General features: G+C 41.6%; 2 protein-coding genes across 2 annotated transcripts; both read left to right on the top strand.

The window, feature by feature from the left end:
• Nucleotides 1-151: 151 nt before the first annotated feature.
• rab41 (RAB41, member RAS oncogene family) lies at nucleotides 152-7,536 on the top strand. Its single transcript, XM_034543288.1, is given in 10 exon segments — nucleotides 152-332; nucleotides 1,381-1,439; nucleotides 1,681-1,734; nucleotides 2,002-2,107; nucleotides 3,029-3,043; nucleotides 3,046-3,093; nucleotides 3,096-3,138; nucleotides 3,539-3,640; nucleotides 5,064-5,131; nucleotides 5,533-7,536. Coding segments are annotated over 10 exon segments (780 nt in total). The 5' UTR covers nucleotides 152-253; the 3' UTR covers nucleotides 5,739-7,536.
• A 1,166-nt stretch (nucleotides 7,537-8,702) lies between these two features.
• stard14 (START domain containing 14) lies at nucleotides 8,703-13,935 on the top strand. The gene is made up of 6 exons (XM_034543555.1): nucleotides 8,703-8,972; nucleotides 9,076-9,223; nucleotides 10,207-10,310; nucleotides 10,763-10,880; nucleotides 10,977-11,029; nucleotides 12,580-13,935. The coding sequence occupies exons 1-6, from the start codon at nucleotides 8,811-8,813 to the stop codon at nucleotides 12,784-12,786; spliced, it is 792 nt and encodes a 263-aa protein (XP_034399446.1). The 5' UTR covers nucleotides 8,703-8,810; the 3' UTR covers nucleotides 12,787-13,935.
• Nucleotides 13,936-14,055: the final 120 nt, after the last annotated feature.

Genomic DNA, 14,055 nt, shown 5'->3' with positions numbered 1-14,055 from the left:
TGATTTGGTTTCATCACAGTGACAGCAATGTTCTTCGATAAGATAGTAATAGTAATAGTAATAGCAATAAGTGCAATAAGGTTTTACCATCGTGTGTTGTCTCTCTCCGCCTCTTGGTTGCGCTGTTTCTCTTCTGTGGGGTTAAGAAAACAACAGCGCGAGCTCGCGCAGGATAAAGATACTCGCTCCTCTCCCGTCCAGACGTCACATCAGTAGCCAAGTCGGCTAGTTAGCAGTTTATCTTTTGGACAAAATGTCAACCACGACCGGCGGCGGAGAGTTTGGCAACCCTTTACGAAAGTTCAAGCTCGTCTTTCTGGGCGAACAGAGCGGTGAGCGGGGGGACCGTGTCCTCGAGCCGAGGCGTCGTCTGGTCGGATGTGGGGATTATTTTAGAAGAAGTGTGCTCAGATTGACCTGACGTTAGCTCGCGAGCTAGCTAGCTCCTCCTGCTAGTCTGCTGCTGGAGAACAGGATAAAGTTATCCGACGTCGATAAGACAAAGGGACGTGTTAATATTCCCGTAATAACCCGGTATTCAAGAGAGATGACGAAAATATTGTTCATATAACGTGTTCTCGCTGGTGATGATGTCATTGTGTAGCTAGCTATAACGTTAACTCGGTGAGCTACCCAAAACACCTCGCGCTTTAGCGTTAAACGTTCACAATAAGTTGGACATACCGCGACTGTTTGTGACTTAGCTACACATCGGCATGTTGCCTGATTTAAACTAGTGACCACTGTCCTTCCAGTGGCCACTAGTTTGTGATGCAGCATCTTAGCAGTTGATGTGCTAGATTTTAAATACTTCATCAGTATCGTTCACGACGTAATTAAAACCCCAGTGTGGCTTCCGGGACTTTAGGAGCCGTCGCCTCCCAACACTAGACTCCCGCACACATTAGGATCATTCTCTAAATTGATCCGTACGTCTGTCATTGCTGTTAGCTTCCTACGGCAGCAGCTTGCGGAGCCACGTCGACTGGTGGGGTCGAGACCAGTAGGCCTTCTACCCTTTAACGTCAGCTCACTGACGTTATGATGCGTGTGTTATTTTATAGGGGTGGTTGTCTCGCATGCATGGCGGTCGCCAAACAAATTAACTATAAGAAGTCGAGCTGTTTTTCATTTCCCAAAATGTTGTGGCTCCACCCATATTGCCAGCTCAGCGAGTGGGTTCAGCGGTTCACATTTCATCAACGATTATAGCTCTTTACTCACCATGTGGCGTCACGGATGCATTGATGATTTTTTTTTTCTTCATGTAATACCAAGTTAGATGTGCCATAATATAGTTTTAAATCTTTGGCATCTTTGACTGTATGGTCTTCGATCATGAGAATCGAGTTTTAACATGTCTGTTGCTGTGTTTTACAGTTGGGAAGACCTCACTCATCACCAGGTTTATGTATGACAGTTTTGACAACACCTATCAGGTAAAAACACATGTCACACGCTGATGCAGAATTTGTGTCTATATGGCCTGTTCCAAAAGACAATTGTCATATGACTTGTTCACCAAGTGTAATCAATAACGGATACATTAATCATGATGACATTGTTAATGATTTTAGTTTCACCTGTGCTCTTCATACTATGACATATATAATGTGGTATGTCATTCATTATCAAGTATTGTGCCTATAACACTGTTTTAATGCAGTGATTGTCTTACAGGCAACAATTGGCATTGACTTTTTGTCAAAAACCATGTACCTAGAAGATCGTACGGTAAGCCCTGTTTATTTTATAGTAATTATCATCATTCTCATGGCATATTTTTTTTAATAGCTAGAAAGCTTAAAGCATGCGTCCCTTTCACCATTTCACATTGTTTTCACATTATCCTTGATTTTACAATTCATTTTGTTCGGCATGCGATCATGTTTCTAGCTTCCATCGTTATTTTAAGTTTTTGTTTTCCTTCCATCCCCTGACTGGGTCATGAAATGCCCCCTCCCCACCCCCTTCCCACATTCATTTCACGGCTGGCCACAGATTCGGCTGCAGCTCTGGGATACAGCCGGACAGGAACGTTTCCGCAGCCTCATCCCCAGTTACATCCGCGACTCAGCCGCTGCTGTGGTGGTTTATGACATAGCCAGTAGGTATCATGGCCTCACTTCCTTGTCCCTTCGCTTAGAATGTGGAAGGGCAAAAAAAAAAGAGCATTTACTAGCTGGGAAAATCCCACTGGACAGCATGATGAGAGTATATTCCAGAGTGTTTGCATCAGTGAGAGTGATACTAATGCATTTCTCCAGCACTGTGCAGCGAGGGGTGTGCTTCCTAAATGCTGTTACATATGAGGCTGATTGAAAGAATAACAAAACAATGTTTCAGATGTCACCTCATGGGCAAAGAAACAGCCTAATAATGATTCCATGGCATATTATACATGTTCATATCAGCATAACGCTGGTCATCTCTGACCTTCTGCATTTGGATGATTCTCCCCATTCCTTCATAAATGGCCATTTTCATCTTTGCTGCTTGGCTTGCAGCCTTTTTATGACTGTCCTATTCTCCACTTTCTTGTTCTGCCTTTCCCCTCTTTATCGCCTTGTACTTTCTTCCCTCCGTTCCAATCCTCAGGTCCGGCTCCAGCTTTGGGACACTGCTGGACAGGAGCGTTTTCGTAGCCTAATTCCCAGCTACAATCCGTGACTCTACCATTGCCGTGGTTGTTTATGACATCACCAGTGAGTCAGGCTGTACTCTAACCTTTCTGTAGGGGTCTAGAGCAGTTGGAAGGAAGCTATCTTGGCATAGTTGCTCCTTTTATGTGCTTCTGCTAATAACATTCAGTATATTTTCCTTCTTCAAGCTTCTCATCTTAATAATTTTCTTACTAACACAACTACTCTACAAGCTTTTCATACATAAAATACGCTGCTTTTGTAATGAAGAATACCTGCTTGAGCACACTTTTAAACTATAACTAAAATACCAATGTTTATGTCTTTTAGGGCAACATGTGGTTGATGTGTGTACAGTAATTCTGTGTTTGTTTTTTCGTCCACAGATCTTAATTCATTCAGCAAACCTCAAAGTGGATTGATGATGTTAGAACAGAGAGAGGAAGTGATGTCATATCATGCTTGTTGGGAACAAAACAGACTTAGCGGACAAAAGGTACATGGTTGTGTGAGATGTGTGAATGGTTGTAATTATTAATCAGTTACAATAGTTGATAAATAGACTGCACTTTGATATTTGTACTACAATTAGAAAATTCATAGCATTAAGTATTTGAGTATAAACTGCCAAAGCCTGGAGTCCCATTTCTTCCCTTCAGTGCATCTCATCCAATTTTGACTTATCATACCATAGTATTTTACATACTCCAGCCTTTTTATAGTGATTTATTAGTATTTTTTTTTTCCTTTCTTATGATTTGATTATATTTCTGTTTTTGTTGTTTTTCCTTTCCTGCTCTGTTTCTCCATGTCATTTTGATTTTTTTTTTTTGTGTGTTTCCCTCAACACCACACTCCACACCACTCCCTCCCCCTCCTTCCCGGGACCATGGCAGGCAAGTTTCTGTTGAGGGAGCGGCAGAGAGGAAAGCTCGAGAACTCAATGTGATGTACATAGAGACCAGTGCCAAGGCTGGCTATAACGTCAAAACAGGTTGGTGTCCAGCAACAGCAAGTTGTTATACTGACAAATAGTCCTGGCAGGCATAATGTCCTTTAGGTTAGGGAGGCCTACCTGTGCAGCCTGGGATGAAAACTCCTCCATGTGTTCATTATATGGATCAGTGTGGCTGAGGAATGAATGAGTGATCTCTGGAGTCGTTTTCCCGCTGCTTCGTCTTACTCTGCACAGCAGTTCTCTCCCTTTGTCTTCCTCTCCGTCTGTCTGTTATAATTAAACTAACCTCTCTTCTTCACAAAAAAAGATCTGGTTGAGCTCTTTGTTTCTCTTTCTCTCTCTCTTCTCCCCCTCTTTTTGGCCTGTCCTCTTTGCGATGTTTCTTTCCATATCTGTCTGTTGGTCATATCCCCCCTCTACTTCTACCTGAGCAGACAGATCACACGGAGGAGGTGAGCAGAGAGCTAAGGAACTGAATGTCATGTCATTGAAACCAGCGCAAGACTGGCTACAATGTCAAACAGGTAGAGATTCTGCTCTCAAGGTAGTTTCTGCCCTCAAAGTCTACACTTACCTCTTCTGCCTTCGCTTTCCTCTTGTGACTCATCATGATTTGTCTTGGTATTGATAGTACCTACTGTATCGGTTGTCCCCCCCCCCCCCCCCCCCCCCCCCCCCCCCCCCCCCCCCCCCCCCCCCCCCCCCCCCCCCCCCCCCCCCCCCCCCCCCCCCCCCCCCCCCCCCCCCCCCCCCCCCCCCCCCCCCCCCCCCCCCCATCCACAGGCTTTGCTCTTAGATATTTCTATATTAACTTGGTCTGCACAGGTTTTACTTTGTTACTTCTACTGTACTCTCATCCTCTTTTTGTCTGATCCACTAAAACTTCTGCAGCTTTCAAAATGTGTGTGTGTGTCTTTAATGGGTTGAGGAGTTTAGCACGGCGACCTTCAATATTATGCTGTTATCTCAACCAGCAATTACAATCACATTTTGTGTTGCTGCTTTAACTTCTTGTGGCCCGTTATTCAATGAAATACATTATTTAGGAATGACTACTTTGATCCCTTTCTGTCTCTACTGTATACTGCCCATGTGACGTTAGGGGTGGGTGATAACTATGTATATGCTATATCAGATTTTTCTTTTTATACGGAGGGAACTATGCCTTCAATATCGCTGGTTGTATTTGGGTTTTGTGGGGAATGAAGCAAATGACTGGGCAAGAGAGCATTAAGGGGGATTTTCAGGATGTTTTCATCATTGTGATACAAATCCTTTTAACCCAGGATTAGCCACAAATAGAGAACACTTACTGTCTGATTCTTTTTTGTATAAACCATTTCTCTGTTTAATTTTAACATTTTACTATGTCATATAAGTACATGCACTGTGCTAGCATTTTTCTTTTACTACAGCTTTTACAAGTGTGTTTAATTGTTGAATCTTCTGACTTTGTTTTCCAGCTGTTCCGTCGTCGTCGCCGCTGCATTGCCTGGGATGGATAGCACACCGGAGAAAAGCAAAGAGGACAGTATCCTTTTTAAAGCTGCGTTCAACAGAAATTGTCATCCTATTGTGAAGTTGTTATTGCCACCATCAGAATCCTTTATTGGCCTAGTACCGTTGCACATACAAGGCATTTGACTTGTTGAAAGGTGCATTACAATAAACAGACATAGAATAAACAATCAAATAAAAAAATATATATAATAAAAGCAATAAACATAAATTGGTAAACAACAAACATTACAGTACTTTAGCACAAGTATATACATGGCTTTTACACTGTAAAATAGAAACGCTGGTCACAAATACCTCCAAGTTACTCTGCAGAAAGTGTTCACTGAGAAGATGGCAGCCGGATAGCGCGGCAGAAAATACTGAAGTGAAATTTGCAGATTCATTGACGATGTTACTTAACAGTCCTCTCAGTGATCGACATCAAACTGGAGAAACAGCCAGAGATGACTGTCACCGAGAGCAGTCTGCTCCTGCTAGTACACCTCACCCTCTCCCAGCCCGTCTCCTCCACCAACAGCTTGTCTCTCAGTGGCCACTCTCTCCACCCGTGGCACACTACCACTGGGATGGAGGACCTGTCTTTTTCTTCCTTTTTTTTCCCTTTTTCAACTCAGTGACTTTTCAGAGTAACCGTGTGGATGTGCATTACCGTATTGAAACAGATTATCTGGGGGGGAAATGGTTCAAAAGTAAACGTTTAAAACAAGGTATAAGTTAAATATGATCAGATTTTCATCAGTTGCATGGCATTAAATAGTATTGCAGACTGACATAGCTAACCGCTCATGAGTTATTGCCACAGTTCGGATTTCTTAGTGCTGTTACTCTTGTCATTGTTGTAAAGTTAAAACTGCTTGGGATTATTTAAATGACTAAATTTACTTTTTGGTTTTTTTAAATTTTGAATGGAGTTGGCCCTACAACTGTTTCTATCTCTCAGATGACTGATTATTTCTTGACTTTGGTCTTATTTTGAGCAAGTAGAGACAGGATCTTATCAGTGAATTTACATCATTGCTAACCATCATTTTACCACATTAGCTCAAATGAAAGAGGGTCATTCATTGGGTAATATTATACCGAACACATCTTAAACTGCCAAATACAACCGCCTCTTTGTGTTAGGAGACCAAATATACATCATTTGAGACTGATTTAAAACAGGGCAAACGGGATGTGTAACCAAACAATGAGGTAACTGTCCCAAGTTCACTTTAATGGCTACTGACCCGAAGCTGTGTCTGCATTAAAACTAAAGCAACTGTCATTCCAAGTTGTTAAATTAGCTACACGCATACTAACATGTCTAAGGAGGCATTTCCTTTTTATTGATGCCCCTAAAAAAATGAAGGGGGGGGGGGGGAGAAGCCAGTGTTTTAGTTTTTCCACGCTGATGGAAAGTGTCACTTTGGTCGCGGATGATGTACTCACCATCTCATTGATAATTTGTGTTGTGTTGATTACCACTATTGCAAGAACATGCAGCATGCTCACCATGCAGGATTTATATGGATAAGAACACAGATGCCTTGCTTGTTTGTTCACCAACGTTGTACACTGAATCAAGCCACAATATTGTAAAATATAACAGAAGCCTGCTGACTGGTTCATGGCTTCACTAGTTGTTTTATAGAGCTTGGTAGATAAGAGTGTGTCCTCCGATACAGCTAACGCTTACTAATTCCCTTGCTGTAAAAAAAAAAAAAAAGTGCAGAGAAGTTAGTCGCAGATATCTTTGCTGTAATGCTATCGCCTGTGTAGGACTGTTGGTTTTATGTGTTTATTTATTTTGTTACTTGGACATACAGATAACACATGTATGCTTGACCAAAAGTACAGAATTTTACACGCATGTTGAAAATGTTTTTTATTTTATTTATTGTTTATCATGTCTGCCGAGACTCCACCTAAAGGCGACACATGGGCCCGATAATGTTTTTTCCCGTCACACACTTTGTGTGTGTGTGTGTGTGTGTGTGTGTGTGTGTGGGTGGGTGTGTGGATAGTAGCTTGGTTTACAGTCAAAGGTAAAGGCTGCACTGTCTCCAGACACACACACACACACAATTGAACACAAACCAACTAATTAGCCATAGTACAACAAAAGACACTGGTCATTTGCTGAAGCTTGTTTTGAAATTTCAATGTTTTAAAATGGATAAAAAAACTTTATGTAATTGATTATATCAAACAGCCATTTTAACATGAGCAGCTCTTCTATTACTTGTCACTAACTAAATACTCAGCTTTGTGCTATTCTGAATCGTGTGTGTCCATTTGAAATATGCTGTCTACTCGTGTTTAGCAACGTTTGTGTGAATAATGTACTATTACTATGTGATGTATAACAAGGAGAGTTAATGAAACACAAGTGTAGGCCTATCACATGGAATAAAATAAAGATATTTCACCAAAGTGTAGAACTTTTTTTCAGAAGCTTGGTCACGGTTGTCTCATTGCCAACGCTGTGGATCCACAAACGTTGGCGCTCCGCTATAAGCGAAACTGTACAGTGCGTCAGTTGAACGTGAGAAACCTGTTGTGTCACAGGCGGCCAAAGTCGACAAACTACTCATTTGGAAATGCATCAGAGGCTTGTCGTGTAACAGGAAGGTGTGGCTGGGTATGAACATGAGATTGCATAACACACTTCCTACTTCTTGATCTTTGCCCAAAATATATTGAAACGCATGTAAACAAACTGGATGTATGAATTGGGGTTTCATACGTCTATTTGCCAATATGGATATACACTGCCCTGTGTTCCACTGAGATCATTTTGAGATCTCTTAAAAGTCATGCACTCCTCTTTTTTAACTTTAGTAAAAGTATACAAGTATTAACAATGTTTAATTAAAATACCAAAACTAAAAGCAGTTATGCTGAATGGCCCCATTTCAGAATAATATAGTTTTTCATTACTGGATTTCAATTATTGATTGAACATTATGTATCACTTTAATGTTGATGCTGGTAACCGTGGAGCTATTTCAGAAAACCAGCCTGGTGTCTATAATTTCCCAAGAGAGGCTAGAGAGGCATTCCTTCTCCATCACAGCCATGTTTGAGGGAGGCATTTGTACAATTTGAAGCAAGCGGATGATTAAACTAATACAGTCATTATTTCAGCCTTGTTTTGTTTTTTTGTCTGTGTACTTTTATTGTTTAACATTTACAGTCGTGATGTTACTCTGTCTTCATCAACACTGAGCAATTCGCACCCACCCACTCCCCTGAGCAGCCCACGGGGCTCAGCCTCCCTACTATATGTAGCCTTTTGAGTGTCTGTCACACTTTGAAAACTACACACCACGACACCACGTAGTGATGCGCCGCTTTGCCCGTGACCCTCTGATCCCCGCGCCGAGCTGCCGTGGCGGTGTGACGGTGTACAAGTGACTTATAGCCTTGTTCGTCGTTTCTTTGCGATACCTGCGTCTCATACCTGGATTCCGGAAGTGCTGTGACGTCAGCGGGAGAGGTGTCCGGAGGTATGACTCAGGAATTCCACACACACACGCGAAATCCCGCTCGACCGGATTGGTGACCAGCTCGCATATATTCGGGTCGCCGGAGTCAGAGCCGCAGAAACTCACAACGTTGTTGTGTGTGTCAGATTTTTGTTTTTTGGAAAGATTTGTTTTGTTTTTTTTTCATAAGAAAAGTTTTTGTTGTTACTAAAATAAAAGATGTCTATTTTACCCGACAAGACGGCCTTTGCTGACTTCAGGGAGCAGTGCCTATCCACGGACAATTGGTCCAACAAGTATGATAAGCATGGGATGCAGGTGTGGGTCGAAGGCTCTCCTGTAAATAAAGGAAACAACGTCCCGAAAGTCCACAAGATCAAGGTGAGTCCCTTTTGTTAACAGTCAGAAGAGGGCCTGTCGCGAGGTCACGCGTGTCTCCGTGAACTCTAACACCTGCATGTGTGTGCGTGTGTTTTTTTTTAAGTGTAAAATGACAATCAACGACGTGTCCGCTGCCACCATGTACGACGTGCTTCACGACGGGTCGTACCGTAAGAAGTGGGACCCCGCCATGCTGGACAGCTTCGACATTGCCCGGCTCTCTGTTAACGCTGATGTGGGCTACTACTCATGTGAGGACTGCTCTCTGCGCCACCGCGTGCGCGAGTCGCACGAGCTGTGAACACTCTGAAAACGGGAACGTGAGGGATTAGAGTTAGATGTTGTACCTTTTTCTAGGTTAGGAGAATAGTGTTATTCCAAGACGGTTCGTGATTCAAGTTATTGAAGTTTTAATTTAATAATAATATTTTATTTATAATTTTCAAAATCTACATCTGTTTTGTATATGGCCATTTGATGTATAAATAACAATATAGTGTACAGAAAGGAAGAATAGGAAACCATTTTTTAAAGGACATAAAACACAGTTCAACGGACATTTCAAACTAAAATCAGGAAAGGCTCTCTGATATAAATGATATATGTTTTTAAGAAGGGATTTAAAAGAGATCTGATTTCCTCTGACAGATCCTTGTCTGTTCTTTTCGCTGAGTCATCGTTAAATATGAACACTTCCCTGTCAGCAATCCCTTTTGTCCATATTGACATACTCCAAACTAGATTTGTTTTTCTTTCAGTGCATTGTGGTGCTGTCTCTTATTTTTATTGTTTTGACTTCCATTTCAAATTCATTAGAATTAGTTTTTAAGAAGCGATTTAAAAGAGATCTGATTTCCTCTGACAGATCCTTGTCTGTTCTTTTCGCTAAGTCATCGTTAAATATGAACACTGCTCCAATTATTTCCCTGTCAGCAATCCCTTTTGTCCATATTGACATACTCCAAACTAGATTTGTTTTTCTTTCAGTGCATTGTGGTGCTGTCTCTTTTATTTTTATTGTTTTGACTTCCATTTCAAATTCATTAGAATTAGTTTCTTCCGTTGACACGTTTGTTTGAAGCCCTCTGGGTTAAAGATGGAGTGCCCTTCTTGTCCCACTGAAGTATTTATTGTCATCACAAGGGTGCACTGGTTGAGCCTAAGGTTGTGTACAGTGAAGTAGTTAATGAAGGAATGCAACATAACCAGATTTGTGTATTTTTATCTTCTGCAGGGCTTTGTGCAAAGCCCATAAAGAACAGAGATGTGGTATCTCTGCGTTCGTGGCAGGTGACGGACGACGAGTACATCATCATGAACTTCTCAGTGAAACACCCGGTACGCCACCTCCTCCACACTCACCCACTGTCCTTGAACGTGTCATTTCTACAACTCTCTGGCACCTATTTAGTTCATGTTTTGTGTGCATTGCGTTTTTGTCTACACACACCCTTTTAACCCACATGGCATAACTCGTTCAATGTCTTGAATGAGGTGTGTGCAGTTAAAACGGGTTTGTTATTCCCATAAAACAGTTTGATTTGTTTTGGGGTCGGCTGTAGCTCATGGGAGAGAGTGGTCGTCCCGTAACCACAAGGTACCTGGTTCAATCCCCGCTCTCCCCATAGTTGCATGTCGAAGTGTCCTTGAGCAAGACACTGAACCCCCAGTTGCTCCCTGGGTGCTTCACTGCAGCCCACTGCTCCTTAATAACTTAGGATGGGTCAAATGCAGAGAAGAATCTTTGAATAAAAGTGTACATTTCTACCTTCTTTCTTGATTCATTCCAGAAATACCCTCCTCGCAGTGATATCGTGAGGGCCATTTCCATCATCACTGGATATTTCATCAAGCCCACAGGACCGAACAGCTGCACTTTCATATACCTTTCACAAGCCGACCCCAAAGGTACGACCACAACCAACACTCGTAGTGTGCTTTTTTTTTTTTAAATTGGGAATTCCTGCCGGACATTAATAGAGCTGTTGCTTCTTTTTCTTCCAGGTTCTCTTCCCAAGTGGGTGGTAAAACGAGCTTCTCAGGTTTTCGCTCCACGGGTAAGTGACGCAACAGACAAACAAAAGTTTTGATAATATCCAGTAGCAGCACTGACGATAATGTTAGAAATACATGAACTGTGCGGGCGTGTGTCCATGTGGTTATTAAAAGTGTGTAATGGGTGTGTTCCTGCATAAAGGAGTGAGAGTTTCATGTGTCTTAAAGGACAATGGTAACCATAGGAACCCAATGTAAGGGCCTGTCCTGGTTAGGCTGCTGACAAAGGAGTCTCTCAACTCGAGCTGTTACTCTCTCTCGTTCCGCAGAACTCGTTCCACAGCTTTCTTATCCTGCGCAGATTGTACCCTTTGGCCCAAATAGTATCAAACGTGTGTGCGTGAGAAGCTGTCGTTGAGACTTTTACTCAAAAGAAACATTGACTTTCTAAAGACTAAACCAAATAAGGCAATAATTCACAACTTGTTCTCAAAAGAGAATGCAAATAATGTAATTCTTAGTTACTTTTAATCATGTTAGAGGAGTAATGAAAATAACAATATAAAACCAACAGTAAGCTAATAGGCAAAAGTAATACAATCTCAGAAGGTGAAAGACAAAAAGATAATGACTGTAAATACAAGCCTGTAAGTAATTTAAAAGACGATACTATTTCAGCCAAGTTGTGCTCTAACAAGTGACAGCAAAGAACAAAACACATCTAACAAAGTGCATTCAAACAGGAGTGCTTGCTTAATGAGGGAGTAGGGCTGCAAACTGCTCACTGTAGTTAATGTGGCGATTATATTCTGGATTACTCGTTTTGTCTGTAAAGTGTCTGAACAAAGTGAAAAATGTTATTTCCGAGTTTACCATCCCAGAAGGCAAACAAACGCCTGTCCATTTTACTTATAAAACTCCTACAATTATTAATATATAGTCAATATAGATCAGGGAGATGTAAGAATATAAATAACCTACAGTGTCAAACCGACATAGCAGCTGATACTTTAGACAGTTAAACAGTAAAGGACATAAACTTAGTCTCCACGGCAGAAAAAATTATGATGATTATGATATAAAATGGAAGGAATAAACAAACATACACAAATCATAGAAAGGCAATTCTAAAAAAAGTGGGATTTTAAAAAGAGGAGATTCTTGGAGCCCTGCTACCTTTTTATGTATGAATCTGGAGCTTTGCACAACAAGGAGCAACACATACGAGGATCTCAGGGTGCGAGAGGAGACCCACCGCAATAAGAGATCTGAATGATTGGGGCGAGGCCTCTCGGGGGCTGTTTGCGTAATCAATGTATGTCTTAAAATCAATTCTACAGTTTTGTTTGACATCTCGTGGATTTAAGAATGTCTGTCCCTGCAATGGCAAAGGCAAGATAGCCACGGTTTGAATATGACTTTACCATAAAGATAATATCTTTTTAGTTTTCGTTGTGTAACATTTATCTTTTGTATAGGCTGTCAGAGCTGTAAACAGATTGATTGTGTGGCAAGCGGATACACAAGTCGGTTACTCCGTTCTTAGTGAGCCGCTCTGTTGACTGAGGTGTGGTATGGCCCTGCTTGATTATCGTCTCCTCTCTCCCTCCAGGTGATGGAGTGTATACACAAGGCGGGACAAAACTACCCCGAGTGGAAACAGAAGAACTCTCCCGATCAGAAGCCCTGGTTGTACCCGGTGCAGAACAACCTGCCCATGATGGACGCCAGCGAGTTGTCGATACAGAGAGCCGACTCGCTAGAGAACGTGGATGAGAGTACCAAGTTGGCCACTCAGGACAGCGAGGACAGCAGCTAAATTGCATCAAAGTGATCGGGGGGAGGGGGGTAGTTGGAAGAGGGTGACATTGGAGTATAGACTGTGTATGTACTCGCACATTGAATATGACTTGAGACCTCCGACTCTGTGATGTTGCGCCGAATGCTCGTGAATTCTTCCGGTTTTCCTAAAGCCGTGTGCCTTTTTGGGAGGAACCAGAGCATGACGTGTTTACAGCTGTTTTAGCAGACGGAAATGAGCACAGATCAAATCCAGCATGTTGAAGCTAAACATCTTTCCAGTGTTTGCCGACATGCTTTGAAACTTCTTTTTTTTTTGTACAGTCTTATAGGTGTCAGGGTTTGAATGTGTCATAGATGCAGCACCACACTGACAACGGGTGGTGTTCTCAGGCCTTTTTTAGTTGCAGCTGTGTAAAATGCACACAAACACATTTTAAATGCAGAAAGGAAGCGTGGTTGTCCGCTTCGCCTTTTACAAGTGACTGTGAATGGAAATTAGATTAGTTAGCTGGTGGCGAAAGTAGAGTCAGTGAAATGTGTACTTTTTCTTTGTTAAATGCCAGATCAAAAGCATCTGAGCTTAATTCACATTCAATGTCTGTTCGCAGTTGAAACATTCTTGTTAACAGGAAACCTATTTTTGGTAGAACGGTTTTGTGTGCAGCCACTCTGGGCGTCGACCGTGATTTTTATTTTTCAGGTTTTAAGGCTTATTGCAAAAACAATTCACTGTCATATTGCTGCTAACCATTACGTTTGTTTAGTTATGATTAGTGAGCGACTGTTGTTTCTTTCTTCAATGTTTAATGCAGAAGGACTGATTGAAGGTTCAATGTATTTATTTCAGATGTTGTGCAATCATAGGTTTTATGTAATTATTTTTAATTTATACGGACGCCAGACTAGCAGATCAGTTGTTGATCTCTCAGAATGAAAATCTGGTTATGATGTATTTTTTGAATTTTGTCAGTTTAATGACTATAGCTGAAGGATTGGAATGACCATAAAGGAAGAATCTTTTATTTAAATTTCTGTAACCGCAGATGAAGTTGATCTGGAAGTAAAGCCCCTGGAATTAAGCCTTGCAGGCCAAAATGATGAGGTTTTTCTTAGATTGATGTGTAATGTTGCATTGTGTTGACTTAAAAAAAACTAACCAATGTAATCACTGTCATTGACTGCATTCCTCTCAGATGACAATCAAGTCTCGGCGAGAAACCAACCTAGGACGTGGAACAACGTTAAGCTACTTAAACCAGAGCAAACCGGTCCATTTTCAGCTGGT

The sequence above is a fragment of the Cyclopterus lumpus genome, chromosome 10 (genome assembly GCF_009769545.1).
Source record: "Cyclopterus lumpus isolate fCycLum1 chromosome 10, fCycLum1.pri, whole genome shotgun sequence".
NCBI classification, from domain to species: domain Eukaryota; kingdom Metazoa; phylum Chordata; class Actinopteri; order Perciformes; family Cyclopteridae; genus Cyclopterus; species Cyclopterus lumpus.
Note: the sequence above shows the minus strand (reverse complement) of the source record. Positions and strands in the feature narration are given on the sequence as shown.

What these genes read in the sequence shown, in the direction of transcription:
- stard14 (XM_034543555.1), top strand. Translation starts at nt 8,811, where the DNA reads ATGTCTATTTTACCCGACAAGACGGCCTTTGCTGACTTCAGGGAGCAG. An exon ending in CGAAAGTCCACAAGATCAAG is followed by an intron (nt 8,973 to 9,075) that starts GTGAGTCCCTTT and finishes TTTTTTTTTAAG; the next exon opens with TGTAAAATGACAATCAACGA. An exon ending in CTCAGGTTTTCGCTCCACGG is followed by an intron (nt 11,030 to 12,579) that starts GTAAGTGACGCA and finishes CTCTCCCTCCAG; the next exon opens with GTGATGGAGTGTATACACAA.